Below are 25838 nucleotides of genomic sequence, written 5' to 3'. Positions count from 1 at the left end.
CTTGAATTGAGATGTTCAAGCCCAAGGACCCCTCTACTTTTCTTCCAGTTCCTGCTCCAGGCCACATGGCGATAGAGAAGGTGCTTGGCAAGATCAGCCATGAGCTCATACTCTGCAGGTAGGGCTAAACACTGGAAGACCAAAAACCAGCTAGGTGGTCAGGATACACAAAGGAATGGAAATGGGTGCAATTTTTTCCCCAGAACTTTGTGTCCAGAACTGAAATCTTTCCAGCCTGAGATTTGAAAACTCTAGTCAGAGCACAAATACAGGCCATCAGTGTTATTAGGGAAAATTTTCTACTCATATAGACTACCCTAATCCCAAGTGGCCCTTTACTTGTGAGGAGAAAAGCAACAAGAATGATAGGTGCTTCGGAGAAGGACAACAAAGATGATAAAAGTTATGGAGAACAAAACATGAAGAGAGGTTGAAGGTGCTGGGTGTGTTCTGTTTGGTGAAGAGAAGATTTGGTGAGGAGTGACATGATATCACTCTTTAAATACCTCAAGGGTTGCCACAAAGAGGAAGGTGTTGGCTTGTTCTCTGTTGTCTCAGAAGGTAGACCTAGATCTAATGGTTTTAAGTTACAGGAGAGTACATATCAGATGAACATTAAAAGGAATTACTTGACAGTGAGAGTGTTTTGGCAATGAAACCAATTGCCTAGAGAGGTGGTAGAGTCTCCTCTGGATGTTTTTAGAAAGAGGCCGGACAGCTACCTGCTGGCAATGTGCTAGTCTAGCTGGAGATCTATTACTGAGCAGAGGATTGAACCTGATGGCCCATAGGGCCCCTTCCAGCTTTTATAAGATCTTTGCCAAGTAGGCATCTCTACATATGGCATTCAGTCAAGCCATTACTCTTAAATGTCTACACACTCTTCAACTAGCTGGGATTTCTGATTCAGAAAACTTATTTTGCAATTCAGTGAGAAGGTACTTTCCCCCAATGCCTGGCTCTCTTGATCTGGGTTTGTGGCCAGAATTCTTTTGGTGCTAGCAGTGCCATTTTCTTCCAGGCTCAGAAAGTGGTGGTGAGAGAAAGTAAACCAAATTTGCCATCTCCAAGCATCCTGTTTCTCCAGTGCTTTACTTCCTTCACAGCTACTGCAATCCCACACCTCTTTCCTTCTACTACCACCACCTTGGATGTTGGCCAAGGCATGGGCTGCTTCTCTGTGAAGTTTTTTCTTGGGTGGCTCCAGGTCATTCTCCAGCAAGGATTCATTCAGTGGGGCATGATATTCTGGGAGTTTCTCCATTACCCCCAGTAAATGATAATTTGATTCTTAAAGGTAAAAAGTAAAGGTAGTCCCTTGACATGAATGTCTAGTCATAACTGACTGTAGGGGATGGTGCTCATCTCCGTGTCTAAGCTGAAGAGCCAGCGTTGTCTAAGGACTGCTCTGGTGGCCACATGGCCAGCATGACAGCACCAAACCCTGTTACCTTCCCACCGAAGTGGTACCTGTCTATCTACCTGCATTTGTATGCTTTTGAACTGCTAGGTTGGCAGAAGCTGGGAATAGTGACAGGAGCTCACCGCATCATGCAGCACTCAGGCCTCAAACTGCCAACCTTCTGATCTTCTGATCATCAGAACTGGCATGTTACCCACTGAGCCATTGCATCCCATTTGATGCTTAGCATCAGTTCATTTGTATCTCTAGTCCTGAACAGTTTTTTTATTAAATAATGAGTTCAGCTTTTCTGAAATGTATCCAGCATTCATATCACTCAGTTGTTTGTCTTGATCATTGTTTGCTCACACTGGAGCCTCAAACAAATGTGCACAAAGCAGAGAATGAATATTTAACCACTTGGAGTGTTCTGCTTAGCTATGGTATATTTGTGCTACTGTGAGCAGAACTTCAGAGTCCTGTTACCATCACTCAAGACACACCTAGAAACACACTGTTGCTCAACACAACTGCCTGACTGTTGCAAGGGGTCCTGGTGGATCAAAACAGCAGTTCAGCAGTTCTATAATGAAAACATGGTACGTATCATTTTTGCGAGAATTTTACTCCCTATGGCTGCAATGCTGCCCATATTTACAGTACCTTAGGCAAAGACTCACTGAGCAAAGTGGAAGTTTCTTCTATGAATTACACTGCACTGCACAGCACTGCACTGCTGAAATCCTGCACATGTTTACCTTGGAGTAAATGGCATTTAACTTGGTGGACTTTATTTCTGAAAAGACACGCAGAAAATTGTGCTTTGGATAAATTCCTAATAGTTAGAATATTTGAAAACAAATATTTATAATAAGGGTATTCTATCAGTTTCCCCTGTTTTTAAAGGTTAAATTATGCTAAAATGCTATGGATTCTTTTCTACAAGATCATAGCAATATCTGCTGGATAGTAACAGAAATACTTGAAACTACTGTATGCATGTCTATTTTTCATATTTGAGCATTACAATATTTAGCTATATCCCTGGTTAATTCTATTTGAAACAACAGATTATATTCAATTTGTTGATGGATATTTGTCTGGAATGGTATACTAAATTTTAGTAATTAAAGAATGATGTTTTAAATATAAAATAAGATGCATAAAGTAAGAGTATTGTAAAGGAATTAAAATGTCCCCAGTTGCAATTTACCACTTACAATGTGTGGGGAAACAGAAATGTTGCAACTAATGTTGAAACCAAGAAGAGTTTTTACTGGAAGGAAGTATGCCGAATTCAATTGATGTTGTAATTGATCTTCCAAGTGATAAAATATTATTAATATTAAGCTGTGTTTGTGCCTTAATCCACATAATTTATCTTCTACAAAATAATATTACATTTGTTAAAATAACAAGAGTAAGACAAGATTCATGGCTTACTGTGAACAAGCCACATGCCAATGCACACAGGCTTCAGGTAAATACTGTAGATAGAAATAAGTAGGAAGTGTTAGCATTTTGAGGTATAGTTCTTTGGGGAGGGGGGGCTCCTTGATCATAGAGGTACAACTGATGCAAATAAATAAATAAATAAATAAATAAATAAATAAGCAAGCAAGCAAGCAAGCAAGCAAGCAGGTGATGCAAATGGTACAATTGTTGCATTGCCAGCTCAATTATTTTTGCTTGCCTAAGGATTTTAATTGGTTTATTCTGACTGTTATATTGTATCTTCTGGTTTTCTTTTGGTCTATTATGTTGGTATATTTGAAAGTTTTTCATTGGTTTAATTATATTTGCATAACAATATTTAAAAACGTTTCAACAAATAATTAAAGTGCCAAACTAGCCAAAATCTAGCCAATATAGCTATGTTTGCACTAGGCCAATATTCTCAAAATCTAGCTTGTAAAGTATGTGCATGTGTGTCTGTGCACATGTGCAATGCTTGAGTCTATTTGAATATGTTTGTTAATGCAGAGATCTCCATGTTTTCATACTGTGGGTGGGAATATACACATAACACCAATAGTTATGTACATTTGTATTGGCTTGAGAAAAATTTTATATAGGTTTCTGGAAAGTGCAAACATGCTTTTGTGTATGTTCTTTGTTTTATGTGAAAGTTGAAGCACCTGTCTGTACTTTTACTTGTATACATTGGGAGCCAGTTTAGAAATTGAATAGTGAATGAGTCAAACTTTTCAACTATAAAAACAGTCATTTCCACTCATTCACATATTTATCATGCTATTTTGTTTACACCTCAGTTTTTTTACTAGATGTTTCTGTCAGTGGCTGTTTAAACACAATATGGTAACATATTGGACTTTAGGAGCTGAGTATGTTTAGCCTGGAGGAGAGAAGGTTAGGAGGTGATATGATAGCCTTGTTTAAATATTTGAAGGAATGTCATACTGAGGATGGAGCAAGCTTGTTTTCAACTTCCCCAGAGAAGAGGACCTGTAACAATGGATGCAAGCTACAGCAAAAAAAAAAAAAAAAAAAGATTCCACCTAAATATTAGGAGGAACTTCCTGGTAGTAAGAGCTATTTGACAATGGAACACATTCCGTCAGAGAGTGGTGGAGTCATTAGTCATTAAACAGGGGCTGGATGGCTATCTGTTGGGGGTATGGTGGTTTGATTGTGAGTTCCTGCATGGCAGTGGATTGGACTGGATGGCCCTTGGGGTCTCTTCCAGCTCTATGAGTTTAAGATTCTATGATTGTATATAAACTTATATTTTGTGAAGGGGGTCTCTAATGTACTCTAGGTTTAGTACTGCAGTGGAATAATATAAACAGAAATGTATTTTGTCAACCTAACACAGGGGTAGGCAACCTGTGGCCCGCGGGCCGGATGCGGTGCGGCAAGGCCTTGGGACCGGCCCCAGCCCGGTCCTGCCGCCAATTGCCACTGGGGCCTTTGGGGGGGGCAATTGTCTATAGAAGCCTCAGAAACATGCATTTATACTAACATTTTTTTAAAAATCAGCATTTTTTTCGTGTGTCCTCCATTTTTTAAAAAAGTGTCTTCCATTTGAAAATTTTGTCCTACATTTGTCCTGGTTTATTTATATATTTAATTTTTTTTTAAAAGTATTTAATTTTTTATTTTTTTGGTTCTTCGCCCCCCCCCAGTTGTCTGAGGGACAGCAACCTGGCCCCCAGCTCAAAAAGGTTGCCTACCCCTGACCTAACATCTACATTTTGGGTATACTTTCATATACAAAAATGCACTGTTGTAAGTAGGTACTTATGAATGTGTTTCAGCTCTAATTCATCCTTACCCAAAACCCCATGTGGGTTTTGGTGTTTGTTTTTTAGCCTTTTGCTTCCAGTATTTACTTCCCATTGCCACGGTCAGCATCCCAATATTATTGGGCAAGTATGCCAGGCTCGTCGTTTTCTGTGAATTTCCAGAGCAGCAGTGACCACTTTGGGAACATGCTAGCCGGTTCTACTGTCATTCCAGCCTTTAAGTTCCAGCTGCGGAAAAACACTATTGACTGGAGGCGATTCAGTGCCATTGATGTGGAACGGGTGGCCCGCGAGTTGGATCTTGCTACTCTTCAAGAAAACATCAACATTGTCACCTTTTGCAATCTTGATGCTGAGAAGTGTCCCTACTGTCAACAACCAGTGGACCCTGTTCTCTTAAAGGTCCTCAAGATGGCCCAGCTGATCATTGAATACCTACTCCATTCTCAGGAGTATCTGAGTATGAATTTGACGCTTCAGGAGGAGCAGCACCAGGCTGCCCTTGAAGACCTTAAGCACCTCAAGCATGACTTAGATAAACAAGCAGAAGAGCTGAAGAGTGTCAAGGAAGAGAGCAGGAGGCGGAAGAAGATGATTGCCACCCAGCAGTTGCTTTTGCAAGCTGGAGCCAATAACTACCACAAGGTAAGTTCTTTTTTTTTTTTTTTAATTTTATTTAGTCAAAATTCAAAAAATACAATTTTCATAAGATACCATTACAAAGAATCGTTACAATACCTCATCCCCCCTCCCCCGCCTTCTTAGATACTATGTACCCTACCGTTATCTATACCCCAATTTTTCTACACAATCTCTTAATTAACTTATACCATTTCAAGCATAGGATATACTGGCTAGTGTCAGACTGTAAATTATACTAAACCAACGTAATAAATTTTTTGTATGCATGGTCGTTTCATTTATCGCATTTTATCTTACTTCTTTATCTATATTAAATCTAAACTTGTACTTTACATGTTATCCTTTCCACTCTTCTCCTCCATTCCTTAAATAATTTGACCATGGGAGCCATTCCCTATAAAAGTCACGTAACTTATCTTTCTCCAGCAGCGCTGTAAGTTTATCCATTTCATATATCTCTGCTATTTTCAATTTCCAGTCTTCCAAAGTGGGTATTTCTTCTGATTTCCATTTGCGAGCAATCACTAGTCTTGCAGCTACTGAGATGTAGAGCATGATTTTCTCATTTCCTTTCCCAGAGTTCTCCCCCTGAAATTCTGCCATGTCCAGAAGGTACACTTTAGGGTCCAGATTACCTTTAACCCCCAACATTTTTTTTGTTTCGTCATGTATTTGCCGCCAAAATTTCTTTATCTTTGAACAATTCCACCAACAGTGGAGATACGTACCTACTTGCGATTTGCATTTCCAACATTTATTGTTTTGATTATACATCTTTGATAGTTTATATGGTGTGAGATACCATCTTACCAATGATTTATAAATTGCCTCCTTAATTTCTACACTGGGGGATTTTTTCAATTTATTTATCCAAACTTTCTCCCAACACTCTAAACCTATAGTTCGTTTCAGGTCTATAGCCCATTTAACCATGTAATCTTTAATCACTTCAGACTCCAATTCTATATTCCTAATCATATCATAGAAGTTCGCAATTCTTTTGTTTGGGTTTATCATGCTTCTTTCAAATTGTTTATCCATTACTGCAAAACCTATAGTTTTGGTGTCCAGCCAAAATCTTTCCTTTAGTTGCCTATACGAAAACCAATCAATTTTGAATCCTTCATTTTCTAAATCTATCAGCGATTTCAACATTATGTTTCCTTCTACTTTTTTCGTTATATCTCCGTATGTAACCCATTGCTTTCGTTTTAAATCCATTCTATTAAAGAAGGCTTCATTTGGAGATGCCCATATCGGTATCTGTGGACACCATCTTTTTTTATACTTTGTCCAAACTCTATTCAGGCACTTCCTTATAATGTGGTCATTAAAGTTTTTATCAGCTCCAGTTTTATCATAAACCAAATATCCATGTAAACCAAATTTAAGATCTGTTTTTTCCAAATTAATTACTCTGTTGTTCTCTAATTTGATCCAATCCACCAGCCAATCTAATGCTCCCGCGTAATAATACCATTTGAGGTTTGGTAATGCTAGACCCCCTTTCTCTATAGAATCCTGCAGTGTCTTTGCTTTGACTCTTGATTTTTTATTTCCCCAAATAAAATTGTTAATCTCTTTCTCCCACTTCATAAAGGGTTTATCATTTACAATTATGGGCAAAGTTTGAAATAAAAATATCATTTTCGGTAGGGTCATCATCTTAATTGCCGCAATTTTCCCCATCCACGATAGATTCAATTTACTCCATCTTTGAAACTCTTTTTTTATTTGATCCCATACTTTCTCATAATTATTCCTGAACAAATCCAAATTTTTAGCCGTTAATATGCATCCAAGGTATTTGATTTTTTTTTCTATCTTAAATCCTGTCTTCTGTTCAAGCTCCTTCTTTTCCTTGTCTGAAAGATTTAACGCCAAGATTTTTGTTTTCTCAATATTAGTTTTATAACCTGCTATTTTGCCAAATTTTTTTAGAGTTTTAAGTACTTGGTCACAACTTTCCAAAGGATTTGCTATCGTTAGGACTAAATCGTCCGCAAAGGCCCAGAGTTTATATTCCTCTCCTTTGCTTTTATAACCTTCAATTAGATAATTTTCACGAATATTTATTAATAGGGGTTCTAACACTAAAAGAAACAACAGTGGTGAAAGTGGACAGCCCTGTCTAACTCCATTATAAATTGGACATACCTTTGATTTGGTTTCATTAACTAGTATTCTTGTTTCTTGTTTCCTATATATTGTTTTAATCATTTTATTAAACTCCTCTCCTAAATTAATCTCATTTATTAGTCCAATTAAAAATTTCCAGTGTATTTTATCGAAGGCTTTCTCCGCATCAATAAAGTACATAGCCAATTTTTTCCCAATCTTCTTTTCATGAATTTCAACCAAATTAATTAAGTTCCTAATATTATCTTTTATTTTTCTATTGGGTAAAAACCCATTTTGGTCTTGGTGAATATACTCTGCCAATACAATTTTAAGTCGATCAGCCAGAATTGAAACAAATAATTTATAGTCCGAATTAAGAAGGGAGATCGGCCTATAATTTTTAGGATCTAATAAGTCTTTTCCTTCTTTTGGCAACAAAATCGTAGTTGATTGTGTCCAAGATTGCAGAATACATCCTTCTTTAACATCATTCATCAAATTTACCAAATATTCTTTTAATTCCTCTTCACAGGTTTTATAAAATTCATTGGTAAATCCATCGGGGCCCGGGGATTTATTGTGTTTACTTTTGCGGATAGCCTTAGAAATTTCTTCCATGGATATTGGTTTGTTAAGTTTTTCCCTATGTTCCTCTGTAATTTGTTTAATTTTTGTTCTTCCCAAATAATTTGCTATCTTCACCTCGTCCACATTTGGATTCTTATATAATTCTTTATAAAATTCAAAAAAGATTTCTCTAATTTTCTTTTGATCGGTAATTAAGTTGCCTTCTATTTTCAAATTTGCAATTGTGCGTTTGGCCCTTTCTTTTTTTAATTGATTTGCTAGCAGTCTACCTGATTTGTTAGCTGCTACATAGTATTTCTGCTTTACAAATTTACATTTTTTCTGCATTTCTTCAACTAAATAATTCCGAACCTGATTTTGTAGCATCTTTATCTTATACTGTAATTTCAAATTCTTTGGGTCTTTCCTTAACATTGCTTCTCCTTCTCCTATCTCCTCGTTAATTTTACACATGGTTTCTTCCCTTTTTTTTCTTTCTTTCTGAGGCTTTTTTTATCAACCACCCCCTAATTACCGCCTTCATTGTATCCCAGACCATTTGGAGTGATATTTCATTATTTATATTTTCTTTAAAAAAGAGTTTGATATTTTGTTTTAATTCTTCCACGATTTTTTCATCCTTTAGTAATACTGGGTTTAAATTCCAATTAAATTCCCTCTTTCCTATTCTGAGGTCCATTTGCACCGGACAGTGATCCGACCAGACTTTCGGTATAATAACAATTTTCTTTATGTCCTTTATTAAGTGTACTGATGTCAAAATTGTATCTATCCTGGACCAGGTTTTGTGTGGGTTTGAAAAAAAGGTGAAGTCTCTCAATGTCCCATTTTTTATTCTCCAGGCATCCTCCAAGGCATGATGACTCATTAATTCAAAAAACTCCTTTGGTAGTTTACCCTGGTTTTTTTTTAATTTTTTTCTCCGAAAATCTGTCCAACTCTGAGTTGATTACACCATTCATATCTCCTAATATTATTATATTATCCATTTCCACTTCATTCAATTTCTCCTTTATCTTTTTGTAGAATTCATTTTTGTTTTCAAGTGGGCCATATAGCCCAACTAACCCGTAATTATTCTCTCTATATCTAATCTCTACTATTATAAAGTGGCCTTCATTGTCAGTAATTATTTCTTTTACCTCTAGTTTGTCTTTAATATATAACACAACCCCCTTTTTTTTTGGTTTTAGCTGATGAAATAAATTCTTGACCTAATTTCACACAACGTAGGTGTTTTTTATCTTTCTCTTTAATCCTAGTTTCCTGGAGGCAAATAACATCAAGTTTTAGTTTTTGTAGGTAATGGAATATCTTTTTTCTTTTCTGGGGAGTGTTAAGTCCCTGCACGTTCCAAGTGAGGAATTTCAAATCTTCCATCTTGTCGCGAATGTACCCTCAAAGGATAACTGACACTACCTTATAATGCAACGAAAAAAGATTTTTATTAATGAAGTAAAATATTAAAAGGGAGAACTCTGGAAAGGAAAAAGAAAGATAGAATGGCTTTTAGAGTTGTAGCTGGACTCCAGGCTCTATTCTTGATCCACTTCACCTTCCTCCTCTTCCTCTTCTCTCCTGTCTTCTTCTTCTAACAAGGATTGTAAGTCTAGGTTCGCCACCACTAGTTGAGGGTCTTCAGTTGTGGTTTGGTTTGATTCATCAGTTCCCCCTCTTGGTGATTTAGTCTCACTTTCCTTGCTCTCTTCTTTCTTTTGTTCTGATACACGTCGTAGAAATGCTCTACCTTGTTCTGGAGTGTTTATCTTTATTCTTTTTTTCCTCCACCAAAAGGTGATTCCTTCCGGAACTTCCCACTGGTAGGACACTCCTTCTTTCCTTAGGAATGTAGTGAGGCCATTATAATCTCTTCTTTTGTGGAGAATACGGCCCGGAATATCTTTTAAAACCTTCAGCTCCACGTTTTTGCAAGTAAATGGAGTTTCGTTGTGTTTATTTAGGAAGAGGTCTTTCGTACGTTTCTTCACAAAATACACGGCAACGTCTCTCGGGAGGCCTTTCTGTTTCGCTATTTGGGAGTTCACCCTATACAAATTATTGATTTCATCCTCAAAAAATATTGGATCCTTCTCCAGGAACTTTGCTATTTCTGAAATCAATAATTCTTCCAATTTCTCTTCTTTATCTTCCGGTAGTCCGCGTATTTTCACACATTTATCTCTCAGCTTTTGCTCCCAGATTGCGCGTTCATCCAAATCTTCATCTCTTTTATTCCACAACCGTCCAAGGTCAGATTCTAATTTCTCACTTCTAAATTCAAGAATATCCACTCTTTGTTTTGTTCTCTGGATCTCTTCTGTAAGACTTTCCACTGACTGTTTAATTTCCTTCAAATCAGACCTTATCTCTTGTCTTATTTCCTTCTTAAAACTATTCATTTCCCGTGCCAAATTAGCCGAGAGATTAGCCGATAGATTCTGGGATAAACTCTCAATTTTGTCTTAAATCAGTTGGTTCATGTCTTGTGTATTTAATTTCTCTGTTGAATTTCTTCTACTATTTTGGGATAGGGCTTGAGCTTTCTGTGTTTGGTGTCTTGTGTTCATTCTTCTATAATTTTTAATTTTCAGGATCTTTTCGTCTAGTAAATAATCAAAAATCAAAAATTTCCCATGGTCAAATTATTTACCCTTATTTACATAGGGGGGGAAATAACATTTAATTCTAATATTTTGTCAAAACAATTAGCATTCAATTTATTTTAAACTACTTCTTCCCCCTTCCTCACTTTAAGGTCAAAATCATAGAGTAAGTTTTCCTTTAAATCAATGTTCTTCAGTAGATTCTCCAAAAATTCCCAATATTCTCAACACTGGATATAACTAGATAAGATCAATACAATATAAAACTTACTTACTCTTAATTTCTTTACAATTAATATTGACTCTCTAAAAGGCTTTTTTTTTTCCTTTTCCCTTTTCTCCAACACGTTTATAATGTACTTTTAACTTTCAAATTGACAATAACTAGAGCCTTCCAAAGACTCCTTTTTTAGATTAAATTCTTGCTCCTCCCCTTTCCCAAAAAACAAAGAGGCATTCCTGAGAAGACAATTTTTTTAAAAAAAGGTCCACTCCAACACACCAAACTCTCTATCCTCCCAAAGCTTCTTCTTCTTCACCCCCCTTTTCTTATTTATTGGCTTTTCCTAACAGTCTAGTCTGTACTTAAACTCTTACCTCAAATCCCTTTGCCCTTATGCCCCTCCTTTATCTCTATTACCCCTTCTGAACAAGCCCTTTATCAATTCCCCAGATTCTTATGAAGATAATTCTCCCTTAGTCTTTTCTTTATTGAGGCTCTCCTACCAGAAGTCCTTTATCACTCCGTCTCGTTGCTTGCTTGCCGCTTTACCTCTTCCCTATTGTCTCTATGGTTCACTTTCAGCCGTTTTTCCTTCCTCTCGTTGGTTTTTCCTGTTTCCGGATTCCTCCTTCGTCACTTCCTTATCCTCTTCTTCCGCTATCACCGCTCTAGCCAACTTCCGCTGCTTTGTATGTATGTCCCCATAGGGATTTCTTTCCCTTAAAAAAGGCATTGCAATTATAGCTGCTACTCTTCATGCTTTCCTGGAAGATTTTCCTTCCAGGTAAGTTCTAGGGAGAGGAAGGAAAGATTTGGTTCTTTTTCAATATTATACCCATGTCTGTGTATGTTTATGAGGTGGGCAAACAGCTTGAGTGTGTGTGTGTCCCTTGTTTTATATATGACAGGGATTGTTGTTATTGTTTAAAAAGGTGCTTAAAAGATAAAATGTAGACAATTTAACAGGTCTTCCCTTGAGAACTGGGATCAGTTGGAACCCACACAGTTGCACTGTTTTAATTTCATCACTTCTATATGATAAACATTGCAGAAGCAAAGATTAATAATAAAAGACGGACACAAAGACTACAGTTACCTATTGTTTTCACAGAAGTTGCCAGATACATAATCTAGAATTTAAGGTTATTTTTAACACATGAATAGTTCTACATTAAGACGAGAGCTGAACAAGTCTGTTGATTCCCACCTGTTCTATGATTCCATAAAAAGTGATTAGATGAGTAGAGAATAAGAAGCTATGGGGAGTTCTCCCACTCTTGACCTCCATGCTTAACCTTTCAGTGTGTTTCATCTAGAAACTTTTCATTTGTTTTTTCTCTATTTTTCTGTAGTGCCAACTCTGTGAGAAGACCTTCATGAATTACTCCTTTCTTCAAGCCCACATGCAGCGAAGGCACCCAGAAGCCACTGCAGCTGGTAAGCTCCTGGGGTCCATGTGTATTTCTCCTGAGCTTCTGAATGAAAGCAGGAGAGGCATTTCTATTCAAAATAAATCAGTGATGTTATAATCTCCAGATCATCTAAAGCAGAGGTGGGCAACATATGGCATATTCCAAAATCCCCCCTGCAAATGCTCTAGAGGTGCGTGGAGGGCATTCCAATAATGTTATAAGGTACTTGGACTCCTAGGTGTCAAACAAAATTTTAATAGCATTATGTATGTATGTATGTATGTATGTATGTGTGCCCTAAAATGGTCTCTAGAAGATGTGTGGCATTTCTCACCAGGATTTGGGTCAGGCCTGGAGACCCAGTACGGTATACTAGTTTGAGCATTGGGCAATGACCAGGGTTCAATTCCCAGCTTCCTCATGAAACCTGCTGGGTGACCTTGGACCTTGGGCAAGTCAGACTCTCTTGGCCTCAGCAGAAGGCAATGGGAAACCTCCTCTGAACAAATCACACCAAGAAAACCTCATGAAGGCACACAACAACAACAACTGGACTAATTTAGGTCCAAGAGAGATCCTTCTTTTAAAAAAAGGAAGTGACTTCTGCTAACACCCTGTTGTCCAAAAAAGCCCCAAGACATGATAAAATTGGGGACAGGGAGTTGATTTTTTTTTTTTTTGAAGGAGTGGGTGTAGCAGGAGGGTGCTAATATGGCTTCCTACCCTTCTATAGTCACCCACTACTGTTCTAGAGGGTTGTCTGCACCATTTCATTTGGGCTCTTTATTAAATAGTAGATAGAAAGGTTTGGGGGCCTGAGACCTGCCTTGTACTTTGTAAAGCAGGGGTAGCAAAAGTGAAGCCTACGGGCTTCTTGAACTCATTCCCAGGGCCCCCAGTATGTCCTCCCTCAAAATTGGGGGGAAAGTTCCCTCACTGAGCAATTGTGGGGCAATGTCACAATGTTTTCTTATGGGGATGTGAACCATTTGAAGCCTACATTGACTTCCAGTTCATTTCCTCTTTTTAAAAAAAGGCATCTCCTGGGCCTCAGTTGACCCAGGAAGGGCCAAGGCTATAGCAACATTGCTCCCCAGCCTTGGGGCACATTTGGGATCAGTAAATTTTTCCCCCTTGGTATGGTGGCTAGGAGGAATGAAAATTGCTTACCCTGTTGTAAAACTCACCCTCCCATGTGTGCATTAATCGTATCATCACCAGATGCAATTACATGAAGCAATACAGAATAGTATTTCACACATCTACAATAATTATGGGCCAGAATCATCCTGGACATTTATAGAAATATAACCTAATTTCACACATTTGTGACTGATTTGTATTCATGAACCCTACATATGTCACAGTTCAAGGAATACATTGGTAATGTGAAAGTTCTCCAGTCCCATTAATCGGGCAGCAGCTGCTGCCATTGATGGGGGTCTGTTCCGCTGTTGCTCAGGAAGCAACTGACTGACATGTCCACCACTACCATCCCCTCATACAAGCAATCTCCAGTGCAAGGGGGAATTGCAACAGGGACCCCTCTTCTGTCACTCACAATGGACTTTGCTCACAGGAGGGGATGAGAACATCAGTCAGCTGCTTCCCAAACAACTGGGCAATGGACTTCCTGTAGATTGCAGTGGCTGCTGCTGGGTAAATGAAGATTAGAGACATGAGGCCAGGAGTTACTGCATAGGTGAGTAAAGACAGTGGTTACACATTGAGAACTGCCCAAGAGTGTTCTGGCCATGTTCTTTCCCCCAAATACATAATTTTGGAATGGAAACTGTGGAGATTTTTACAATGAAGGACATTGCTAATTATAGCTCTCTCTTTTTTTTACAGAGAAGGAGAAGAAGAAACATGTGGAGCAAATGGAAAATGAAATTGAAGAACTGAAAGTCAAGCTGAAGGAGACCCATGCCCAACTGGAGGCTGAGAGTCAGTATAGAGCTCAGGTATGAACTAATAAAAATACAAATAAGCAAGGGCTCAAAAAGCCAAAAGCATTTGGCTTCACAAAAAAAAAAGAGGAAACACATTACCCTGAAAGAAGCTGAATGAAAATAAAGAAAATAAAGTGTGTGTGTGCTAATTTATAGGTAGAAAAGTGTGTTTTTAAAAAAATAATAATTATTATTATGATGTATGTTGGGAATATTTATTCTGGAAAAGAGATGACTGAGAGGTTATGTGATATCCCTCTTTAAATATCTGAAGGGATGTCACGTAGAAGATAGAAAAAGCTTGTTTTCTGCTGCTCAGAAACCAAAGAATTAAAATTACAAGAAAAGCTATTCCATCTAAACATTAGGAAGAAATCCCTGGCAATAAGAGTAGTTCACCTGTGGATTAGGTCACCTAAGAAGGTAACAGACTCTCATTCTTGGGTGGTTTTTAAACAGAGGCTGGAAGGCCATGTTTAGGAGTACTTTATTTGTTGATTCCTACAGAGCAGGGGGTTAAATTAGATAGTACATGGTCCCTTTCTCCTATGATCCTATGATTCTTATGGCTCAGTCTAATGAGGTCTGATCAGGTCATCTAGATGTCTTCTCTGTCCTCTGCCCTGGTTCTAACTCTTAATGGGCAAACTCTGCTCTCCTCTCTCTTATAAAGAACATCTTCACATAGTGGATCATCCTTTTCACAGTCCTTCAGATATAAAGTCACCTTTATCTCATTGGAGCTTACTTCTTAGTGGATATGAATGTAGGATTACAATGTAAAGAAATATTTATTCTGAGACCCCGCCCCCTTGCCCTAATCTCCTTGTTGATGGCCTACTACAGAAAAGAGGAATGCAGCCCATGGGCTCAGTATGCTCCCTGGAGGTTCCCCATATGGTTTTGGAGACTCCAGACTGGAACTTGCCCCCTCTCCCAAACCTTCTTCTATGGCCAAGGTTGGGACATATGTAGAAGAGGCTTTTTCACAAGTTTGCCATTCCCCAGAATTGCCATTGTTATCTCTGAAGACCACAGAACAGATTCCACACATGCCATTTGCTATTCTGCTGGATGAAATGTGACATGCAAAATAGGAACTCGATGCTGCTAGAATTTAGAAAGAACCATTCCTTCAAGTATCAGCTGAATGCTGGAATCCCTGATGTTATATTACTGCCTCTGATTGGTGTTAACAGTGGGGTTCCTATTTCACAGATGATTCATGTAAGCAGCACAGAAGGCAAGTGCCCAAGTCAGCCAGTGCTTAACGAAGCCATGCTACCAAGCATGGGATTAGTTAGGGTTTTTTTTTTTCATGGAAAAAGTGACATGGAACTTAATGCTTCCCTCTACATAGAGAAAGCTAAAACAGGAGTAGGAGGGTGGTATTATGATGTCAGGAGGGGAGAAGGGAGGGGCTTGGGAAGATGGTTTTGGTGGAGTTCCATCTCCTGGTGCTATCTGGCCCATGGGTAGGCCAAGCTGGGAGTGAACCATTCCTCTGGCAGAAAAAGGTCCCTTAGGCCTGCTATACTGAATCCCTTCCTTGAAACCAGCAAAACATGTATTGGCCATGGTTCCCTTAGAATATCTTCAGTTCAGTTTGAGATAAGATTTCTGAAAGCTGGCATTAACCTAAATAGTCACAGCTTTTCTGTATTTTTCCTAACCAGCTTTGAATTTTAATTTCCTTGATAGGAAGCAGAGAGTGTTCGCCAAAGAGAAGAGGAGGGAAGACAAAAGTTTGAGAGGTGGAAGGAAGAGGAGCGGACAAAATTTGGAAAGGAAATGGAAGACCTTAGGCAGCTCTTCCTTACTGAATTCAAGGATATTTCCAGCAGGAATTCTGCCTTGGAAGGGGTAAGGGCAATGCATGGATTGCTCTTTTCCTGTGTCTGTAAAAATGCAGTGCATTTGTCATCTTCATTAAATCACTATGCTGCTCTTATAGGGGAAATTAACATGGCTTCATATGGACTAACCCAGCAAAATGTTTTTGTATTGCCTTGATCTTCTTCCAGAAGAACAAGGTGATACAGAAAATGTTACACTCAGAATGTGTGATTTCCTGCTGACACATAAGTGTTAAGAGCTTTCTAATAGCAAGGAACAAGGACTGGTTGGGCAGGCATCTGCAGAAGGCCAGTTTAGATGCTTGGCTAATAAAGCTAAACATCCACAAGATATGTTAGGCCCCATACAGACAGGCCAAAATAAAGCTGCTTCGGGTCACTTTGGAGGTATGCTGTTTAAATGACGCATGCATCTTAAGAGGCCAGAAGCTGTGATAAAGCTGTGCTCCAGTCCTTAGGACTGGAGCATGGCTTTGGCGCGGTTTCCGGACTCTTAGGATGCATGCATCATTTAAACAACATACCTCCAAAATGACCTGAAGCAGCTTTATTTTGGCCTGTCTGTACAGACCCTTAGTTGGATGAAAAGTTACCCTGGCATCTTTTAGGATGGTGTTCTTGTTGTTGTTGTGTGCCTTCAGGTTTTTTCCACCCTATGGCAACCCTAAGGGGGTTATCATGGCATTTTCTTGCCATGTTTCTTCAGAGGGAATTTGCCATTGCCATCCTCTGAGACTGACAGAGTTTGACCTGCCCAGGGTCATCCAGTGGATTTCCCTAACCAAGCCAGAATTCAAACCCTGATCTCCAGAGTCATAGTCCAATGCTCAGACCACTATACCACACTGACTCTCACAAGTTTTAGGATAGTAGTATATTAGAATGTAAATATGCTAAACTTGGGGCTCCCTTTTTGGTCAGATTCTAGTCTGTCAGGGCAGGAGGCAGGAGTAGATTTCTTTGTCTAAATAAAGGTGGATCCTTGATTCACTAAGCTGGTCTTCTAATTTGTCCTAGAGTTATGCAGGAAGGTAAGCCCCCTTCACTCTTAATGTCTTACATTACTATCAAACATCAGATATAGACAAGTTTTTTGAAAGTACTGTAACTCTTTTACTTGAATCACCTGTTGCTTCACCAGAAACTTCAAGAACTGCAAGTGAAGAGTACAGTTGTTTCTAATCTAGGAACACTGCAGGATGATGATTCTGCTGACAAGCAGCAATGGACTAAGACTCAGAAGGAACTGCAAGGGATGAAAGCAAAGATCGAACAGCAGGTAAGAAGCCTAGATGGAACAGTGATTTAAGCACTCACACTGTAAGCTATTCAGGTACCATGTCTTGCTCACATAAATTAATAAATATTATAAATTAATAAATATATGTAACACAGGTAGGTAAAGGGTATTAGTGGGTTTTTTGTTTGTTTTTGGTTTATGAAACTCTGGTTCACTATAATCAAACCATTAAAATTAAACTACATGACCACTGCGGAACATGACAAAAATGACAACAGATAGGTAGCATTTTGTGAAGTCACTTTACTGATATCCCCTTTCTTAAGAAGTGATAGAGGAAAATTTTGATTCCATTCATTTTTAACAAACATTTATTCATTTCAGATCTCCCTGAACTGAATGTGAACCTATAAACAACCTGTGGATTGAAATCTATAGATGTCAGATTTTATAATATAGTTTGTGCAACAACAAAAAATTATTAGAGCAATTCATATTACAAATGTATATTAAAATGCATACCAAAATGTACAAATACATCTTTACATTTTAATTTGGAAGCCAAACAAATCTTGCAATCCAATAAAGACATGATTCATATTATCTCAAACATCAAGATAAAATTGAAAAACCTTGACAAACATGAGTTTTACAGATGTTCACATCTGTGATTAACATTTTCTGATTACCAAATTAACAAATAGTTATGGTTGTGGACCATGCCCTCTTACCTGGGAATAAACTCCACTGAACTCAGTTATACAGTACTTATTTTTGAAGAATTATGTCTAGGATTGCACTGTACAGGTGCTTATATTGACATTTCTGACAGTGAACTGGGCAGCAATTTTTTTAACTAGGCAATTAAAGGCCCATTATAAACGGGCGTAAAGTATGTACCCAGTACATACCAGGGTTAGGAAGGGGCGTGCTTTACGCACGCCCCTAACCCTAGTACATACTGGGTACGTACAAAATGACGGCGCCCGTTCTACACGGGTGCCGCCATTTTGATGTCATGGACGCATAGCATCCGAATGTCACACGGCGGAAGTGATGCTGCGAGTGCGTGACTAGGACCTCGCGGCACCAATTCCAGGGTCCAAAAAGAAGCGCCATTTTTGAGCTTTTTTTTTTTTTTGCTGCATCCAGGAACCGCGCAGTTTGGCCGCTGCGGTTCCTGGACTTAGCAACCGGCGGTGCTGGCAGACCGCCACTTTCAGGCGGTCTGTAACGTGCCACTGATTAGGAATGAATAGTGCCCTCTGGAAGAGGACACTGTGCACCAAGTCATTTACCACCACACCTTACTGATTCAGTGGATCAGAAAGAATGATGAGTTGAATACGGTTCCTTAGACTTGCTTTAAAGTAACACAGCTAGTGAAATTGTTTAGCAAAAAAAATGAAAAAAATGTGTGTTAGTAATTTAAGTACATTGAGCCCTTCTCTTATGCGGGGGATCTCTTCCGGACCCCTCCATGTAAGGCAAATAACGTGTATGCTAGAGCCCCATTGACAATAATGGGGTTCATGCATGACGTGCGACACAGTGTGCGCACCATTACAACCCGATTGGTGCGGCTTTCAGTATAAGCTGAAAGCTGCGTAAAAGACGCCCGTGTATGAAGTGGGCACAATGTAATTTCTAATATATTTACACAAGTGGTTATCTCAAATATCAAAGTAAATGTGATCTAAGCATTTTCTTTAAAAAAATGTTGACAGAGAACAGAGTGGAAATGGAAGCTAAAGGAACTTCAGAAGGAGCACCAGATAGACAAGGAACAAGTGAGTACACTTAAGCATCTGTTTTCTGGGGTTTTTTTTTCTCTTTCCAATAGGAGAGGGCACACATTAGACTGGTGTATAGTCAACATGTATATGAGGAGCAATAGGGTTGTGTCTGTAGGGAGCATACTCCTTCTTCCTGTGTTTAGCATATATACTCTTATACAAGTCAACCTCATGTTTAAGTCGAGGGAAGGTTTCAGGGTCAAAATCATAGATTTTGATATCATCTGTGGATAAGTTAAGGGTAAAATTTAGGGAGCTATAAGGAACGATGTAAAGGGGAAAATACTGCTTCCATCCCTCCTTCTTCTTCTCTGGACCTCTCCTGACCACCTAACACCGATTCTCAGCTGCTGGAGGAGAGGTTTTAACATTGGATTGAGAAGGGAAGAAGGTGGTGTTAATGGGGTGTTTTTCCATGGGAAGAGGAGGCTTACAAATTGAACTGGGGAGGGAAGCAACTGGCATTCAATGAGGTGTTTTTTCCATGGGAAGAGAAGCCTTGCAAATTAGACTGGGAACCTCTTTCACATACATAAACACACACAGAGAGAGAGAGAAACACAGTGCCTGGAGGCACCAAGAGTGGGGCATCAGCCTTGCTTGTTTTAGGAACTTTCTAAGCAGTACTAGTTATTGGCCCGTATATAGGGCGACCCAGGATTTTAGGGTCAATTTTGGGGCATACATTTTACCACTTAGTCGAGTATATACAGTATGTATGGTCATATCATTGGGACTGTACAGATGGATACCCTGTGAATACATTACCTTGAATGCTCATGCAGGAGAGCAGAAGCATGGCGCAGTTCCCTCTGCACAATCGAGATGCACACTCACAACTAATTCTTGATTGTACAACAATTTTATTGCTCTCAATCAGATGCCCACATCCAGAGCAACAGGTCCATTTTTTGTACTCCAAAAAGAAAGAAAAAAAAGAGTAAACCCATTTTGGTCATACCAGTCTTCAAAAAGCAAGGTTGCAGTGGATTTTCATCATCTCTCCTAGTGCAAAGAGAAAGACAAGCAAGGAAAATGTATAAACATGCTGGGTATTTGTAAATTTGAAATGGTAAGGTCTCACTACAAAATCAAATTCGAGTGTAGCCCATTTATCTGGTAACCCACACAGTTGCATTCAGAGCATTCTGATTTACTAAGGGGGTGTTCTCACTTGCTTATACTCTGTGTTACAAATCGAATCCAAGGTACATCGTTCCTATTAGAAACTCAATTAAATCTAGAACAGTTCTAGAGCAACCCGCAATCGTCCCCACTAGAAATCGAATCATACAGCGGTTTATAAATTTGATTTGTGTTTTCGTCATTTAACGCGTGTTAAAAAAATAGAAGGGTCGAACCTACATTTTTCCCTTGAATCGGGATAGGAACCGGAGCATTTAAATAGGAACAACAGCCTTTGAAATCGGGTTAGCTGGATGGGAGAAGCGGAGTGCGATGGGGCTGGCCTTGGGGGAGTTGCCCTTTTGCTATCTCTATGTGCAGAGGCACGGTCACAACACAGGAGTGCTGTGCTAAATATGCAGTTAATTATGGGAGAACAGGTCAGGAGAAGAGCAAGATGAATTAAATTTAAATCTGATCAAGACCAAGGTCATGTTTAATTACCATTCTATATGAATCACATTAGAATAAGGAGCACTAGTAAAATTGTGTGTTAATTAATATTATATCTAGAAAAAAGTGCAACCCAGTCTAGAGCTTGTATGGTTGAAAGAGAATGGGATTTGGACAGAGAACACTCAGGAGGAAATCATTTCCTACAATTCAAAATTGATAGACTAATACACCGTTTATGACTGGTATAATTTTGTGCAAATCCCTATAACATGTGAAAGATGGCATGGGTAATGTTTCAGCCAGGCACACAAATATACTTCCAGTTGGGCCTATGTATAATGAAAAGCAGGAATCTTACTGTTCTTATGCATGTAGGCTCCAGTACAAAAGCAGCTGGACATTTTTTTGTCCAGTGTAAAATGTTGAATTTCTGGTTATGCAATTCAGCTTGTGGATGAAGAGTTGTTTATTCAGTGCCACTGCACATTCAGATTCTCATTGTGCAGGATGTGCACTGCCATGGAGATACACATTAAGCTGGAATCCCATCCAGCAGTTACAGTATCATAAGTTGGATTTAAAAATACAACTGCTGGATTCAACATTTACATTAATCAACAATGTAATATGACCAAACACATACCTTTGCAGCCTGATAGCATCCTGACCAGGGTAGGCAACCTTTTTGAGCCAGGGGCCGGGTTGGTGTCTCAGACAACTGGGGGGCCGAAGCCGGGGGGTGGAGCTTCCACCCCCCAGGGGCGGACCGTGTGGCCAGGGGCGGAGCTCCATCCCCTAAGGCGGAACTTCCACCCCAGGGGCGGAGCTTCCCACCCCCAGGGGCCAGGCCACCTCCTCTTGCCGCCCTGACAGGGCCCCAGGCCCTGTCAGAGGCCGGGAAAGAGCCAGCGGGGACCGCCAGCGCATGAGGCCTCCCATCTTTGCTGGCCCCTGACGCCAGGGGCCACTGCCGCCGTTGGAGCCCCCTGGAGGGCCCCTGCAACAGCAACTGGCCTCCCAGGGGCCCGCTACCACTGCTGGAGCCCTCCTGGAGGACCCCAGCGAAGGCAACAGGCTCTGGGAGGCCGCTGCATCGCAGGAGCCCTCCTGGAGGGCCCAAGGGACAGCAACTGGCCCCAGGGGCCCGCTGCTGCCAGCCGGAGCCCCTCTGGAGGACCCAGGAAATGGCAACTGGCCTCTCAGGGGCCCGCGCTGCGCCGGAGCCCTCCTGGAGACCCCAGCGAAGGCAACGGGCCTCTGGGAGCCGCTACCGTCGCAGGAGGACTCCTGGAGGGCCCAAGGGACAGCAACACTGGCCTCCCAGGGGCTCGCTGCTGCCGCCGGAGCCATCTGGAGGGCCCAGCGACAGCAACGAGCCTCCCAAGGGCCCGCTGCCACCGTCGGAGCCCCCTGGAGGACCCCAGCGAAGGCAATGGGCCTCTGGAGGCCCGCGCCATCGAGGAGCCCTCCTGGAGGGCCCCAGCGAAGGCAACGGGCTCTGGGAGGCCCGCTGCCGTCGCAGGAGCCCTCCGGGAGGGCCCCAGCGATGGCAAGGGCCTCCCAGGGGCCTGCTGCCACTGTCGGAGCCTCCTGGAGGACCCCAGCGAAGGCAACGGGCCTCTGGGAGGCCCACGGCCATCGCAGGAGCCCTCCTGGAGGGCCCAAGGGACAGCAACTGGCCTCCCAGGGGTCCGCTGCGCCGCCGCCGGAGCCCTCCTGGAGGGCCCCAGCGAGGGAAACGGGCCTCCCAGGGGCCCTTGCGGCTGCTGGAGCCCCGTTTCAGGGCTCGGAGGTCGCAGCGGGCCTCCCAGGGGCCGTTGCGGCTGCTGGAGCCCCGCTTCAGGGCTCCGGAGGTCGCAGTGGGCCTCCCAGGGGCCCGTTGCGGCTGCTGGAGCCCCGTTTCAGGGCTCCGGAGGCCGCAGCGGGCCTCTGAATGGGCGCGCCATTTTGCATTTCAAAATGGCAGTGAAATCTCGCGCGACCTTTTTGGTCACGTGAGACTTCGCCGCCATTTTGAAGGACAAAATGGCGGCCGAAGCTGCGAAATCAGCGGCGATTTCGGCGGCGGGAGGGACTGGGGGGCCGGCAGAAAGGTGCCGCGGGCCGCATCCAGCCAGCAGGCTGGAGGTTGTCGACCCCTGATCCTGACCAATGTTTTCTTTATGCGCTGGAGATTGAGGCACTGGGACATGATATCAAGAGTGCACTTCCATTTTGGGGTGTCTTGGAACAAGCAGGACCTGAGGCGTCTCTCCACTACCTGTTTCAGTGTGGCCCTGCAACTGAGAGGGTGCCAGTCATCATTTCCAATTTTTTTACCTACAGTTCCTCAAAAATGCTTCCACTGAGGTGCTGCAACTTAGAGGTACAGTAGGTTTTGAGTGGGGATAGTATCAGCAGAAGCAATTTGATGACAGAGCTCTGTCATAGCTACATGTGCTGATGCAGGATCTCTAGTGATGTTTCACATATAAATGTCATTTTATGCCATGAGATAGAGTTACAATTTTCAGGTACAAAACAAATATGGCCGAGTTTCTTAAAAAGTTATGATGCTAAAGCCAAAGCTAAAACGCAGGCTTGGTGGTCAAAGTCAATGCATGGATGAGCTATTGCAGAGATGCTCATTTTTAGCCATATTTCATGAATTTGATTTTGAAATACACTCTTCAAAAAACTGTTTTTCTTCAAAAAAAAATGAGTCCCAGATCATTTATTTACATCGATGTAGACATAAGTCTCATAAAGTTCAATGAAATTTAATGCCAATAAATGATTTTCAGGTAGGATCTTGAATACAAATATGAGATAACTTTAGAAGTAATTCAAAATGTAAACTGTTGTTTGTAATAGAAAGATGTGTCCAATTTATGTCATCCATTTCTATATATATATTACTTTTCTAAGTCAGAGCAAAGAAATGTGTATACAAACGACAGACTTGAAATATTATTTATTTCCATCATAGCTTTCTTGTGCCATCTTGTATTGTAAGGATGAAAACAAGAGATTATTAAACTCAGCCACATGGTGGTGCTTTTTAACTATCTGATGCACAATGACCATTAGAACATTCATCTATATTGTTACTAATTTTCTGTATCGGGGAAATAAAATAAACAGATACAGTTGGCCTTCCATATCCATGGATTCAGCCATCCATGGCTTGAAAATATTTTTAAAATTTGTAAAATCCAAATAGGAAATCTTGAATTTGCCAAATATATAAGGGGCACCATTTTACTATGCCAATCTATTTAGGGGATGTGAGTACTACTGGTTTTGATATCCATGGGGTTTCTTGAACCAAACCAGTGGATACCAAGTGCCACTGTATTGTGGCCATTTCCAGTATCATTCCACATTACTACAGTGGTCAAAAACATGAGTGCTTCTCCAATAATAAGGAGGAGGTATATTAGTAAGTAAATGGTGTTTATGACATTCAAAAGACATGCAGTTAGGCAGCAGAGCTTGAAATAGAATAAAGGAGCGCTTATAAATGATTAATATCATATGGAAATATCAGCCAAATTCACAAGTTCATTTTTGAGTATAATATGTTCCATAAAGTTATACAGATGTTTCATGTCTGTAATTAATTTTTATATTGGGTATATCTGCTTTTGATAGTAAAATGTGAAGTCCAGTATTTCCTGCAAACCTGTATTTTCTGTGCTTTAACCACTCTGTGAGTCTACTTAGCATTTTATAAGCTCACTTTGACATGGTGTTTAATTTCATTAGTATATTTAGCACATTTTATTTATACATATGACATTCAACATACAGCTCATGTAAGATAATAATAATGTATTTGTTATGTTGCTGCTTCAAGTCTGCCAATTTATGGCAAATCAACATGGAATTTTCCAAAATTTGATGTGGTCTTCACCATTCTTTAAGAGGAGAATCTTAGTTGCAAAGATAATGGGTGAACATACAGTTTTGTAACAGTTCTTCTTCTTTTCCAGACCCTTGAGCTCCCCCATTCTATAGGCTATTTGCTAGGACAACACTGATCCAAAACGTTGTAGAAATAATCCAGTTGAGACCACTTTAACTATCCTGGCTCAATGTTAGAGAATTCTGGAAACTGGGATCTAGAGCCACAATAAACTACAATTCCCAGAATTCCTAGCATTGAGCCAGGACAGTTAAAGCAATCTCAAACTGGATTATATCTGTAGTGTGTTTCGGACCACTATATTCATTCAGCATCATGTCACAAGGGAACTTTGTTTAGGTATTGCTACTAACAGCTGTAAGCAGAAAACATGAGGGTTGCCTTTCAGATTTCATTCTCCTCCATGAAGACAGATATTAAAACCACAAAGCTTTTCTATAAATAGTCTGGTATGTGGTAACTCATCCAAAATGCTGGATTCACATTGCTGCATAGAACTTGCATCAGGAAACAAGGCACACGTGTAGAAGTCCATCATCATAAAACATTTCCAATGCCACCCTGAAAAGCTACATTAACAGCCAGGTAGTCCTTCTCAACAGATGGAATTTATGAGGCTGGGCAGTGGAATAATGAATGACTTCTCCAGCCTTTTCCCAGCAGTGAGGCATTTTGCAACAGCAGCTGCAAGCCCTGTGAGGTCCTCCAGCCCCATTGTCAGGAAAGGACTGGTCATGACATCCACTCAATGCCCTGCTTCCCAACACCTTAGGACATTATCACATGAAACTATTAAGCCATAATTAAAGTTGAAGAATAGCATCTTTGAAAATACTTATGGTACAATGTTGTCTCAGTCTCATTGCTGTGAGAGGTGTTAAAGCACCTTTGTCACTGATAAGCTCAATTAGCTCCACCATTGCACTGTTTTCCCATTACTCCACAGTGCAAAATGTCCCTCCATGGCATTTCCAATATTGGCAGTCAGTGTTTCCTCTTCTCCTTTCCCTCTTCCCATCACAATTCCCAAGCAGTCTGTTTTCCTCCCCCCCCCCCATTTTTTTTTAAAAAAAATTAATGCATTAACATAACTCCAGAACTGCATTAAAAATTAAAATAAGAAACCTGAAGGCCATGCTTGGGAGGGAGTAGGGCAGGAAGGCAGGGTTACGTAGGGTTTGTGAGTGAGCAAGAGAACTGTAAGGGGCAAAAACAGCACCTTCACACTGGTGTGGACATGTGCAAATAT

The 25838-nt window shown here is 40.5% G+C and overlaps 1 protein-coding gene across 1 annotated transcript in view; it reads left to right on the top strand.

Annotated features, from left to right (window-relative positions):
- LOC121925947 (zinc finger protein DZIP1L-like) overlaps nucleotides 1–20045 on the top strand; it is a 90531-nt gene extending 70486 nt beyond the window's left edge. The window contains exons 2-8 of the mRNA XM_042458510.1: nucleotides 4735–5313; nucleotides 12198–12282; nucleotides 14109–14221; nucleotides 15911–16072; nucleotides 17207–17344; nucleotides 19033–19184; nucleotides 19982–20045. Of these exons, the coding sequence (XP_042314444.1) occupies nucleotides 4798–5313; nucleotides 12198–12282; nucleotides 14109–14221; nucleotides 15911–16072; nucleotides 17207–17344; nucleotides 19033–19184; nucleotides 19982–20045 (1230 nt within the window). The 5' untranslated portion in view covers nucleotides 4735–4797. The remainder of the gene's footprint in view (nucleotides 1–4734; nucleotides 5314–12197; nucleotides 12283–14108; nucleotides 14222–15910; nucleotides 16073–17206; nucleotides 17345–19032; nucleotides 19185–19981) is intronic.
- Nucleotides 20046–25838: the final 5793 nt, after the last annotated feature.

The sequence above is a fragment of the Sceloporus undulatus genome, chromosome 3 (genome assembly GCF_019175285.1).
Source record: "Sceloporus undulatus isolate JIND9_A2432 ecotype Alabama chromosome 3, SceUnd_v1.1, whole genome shotgun sequence".
In the NCBI taxonomy this organism is placed as follows: Eukaryota; Metazoa; Chordata; class Lepidosauria; order Squamata; family Phrynosomatidae; genus Sceloporus; species Sceloporus undulatus.
Note: the sequence above shows the minus strand (reverse complement) of the source record. Positions and strands in the feature narration are given on the sequence as shown.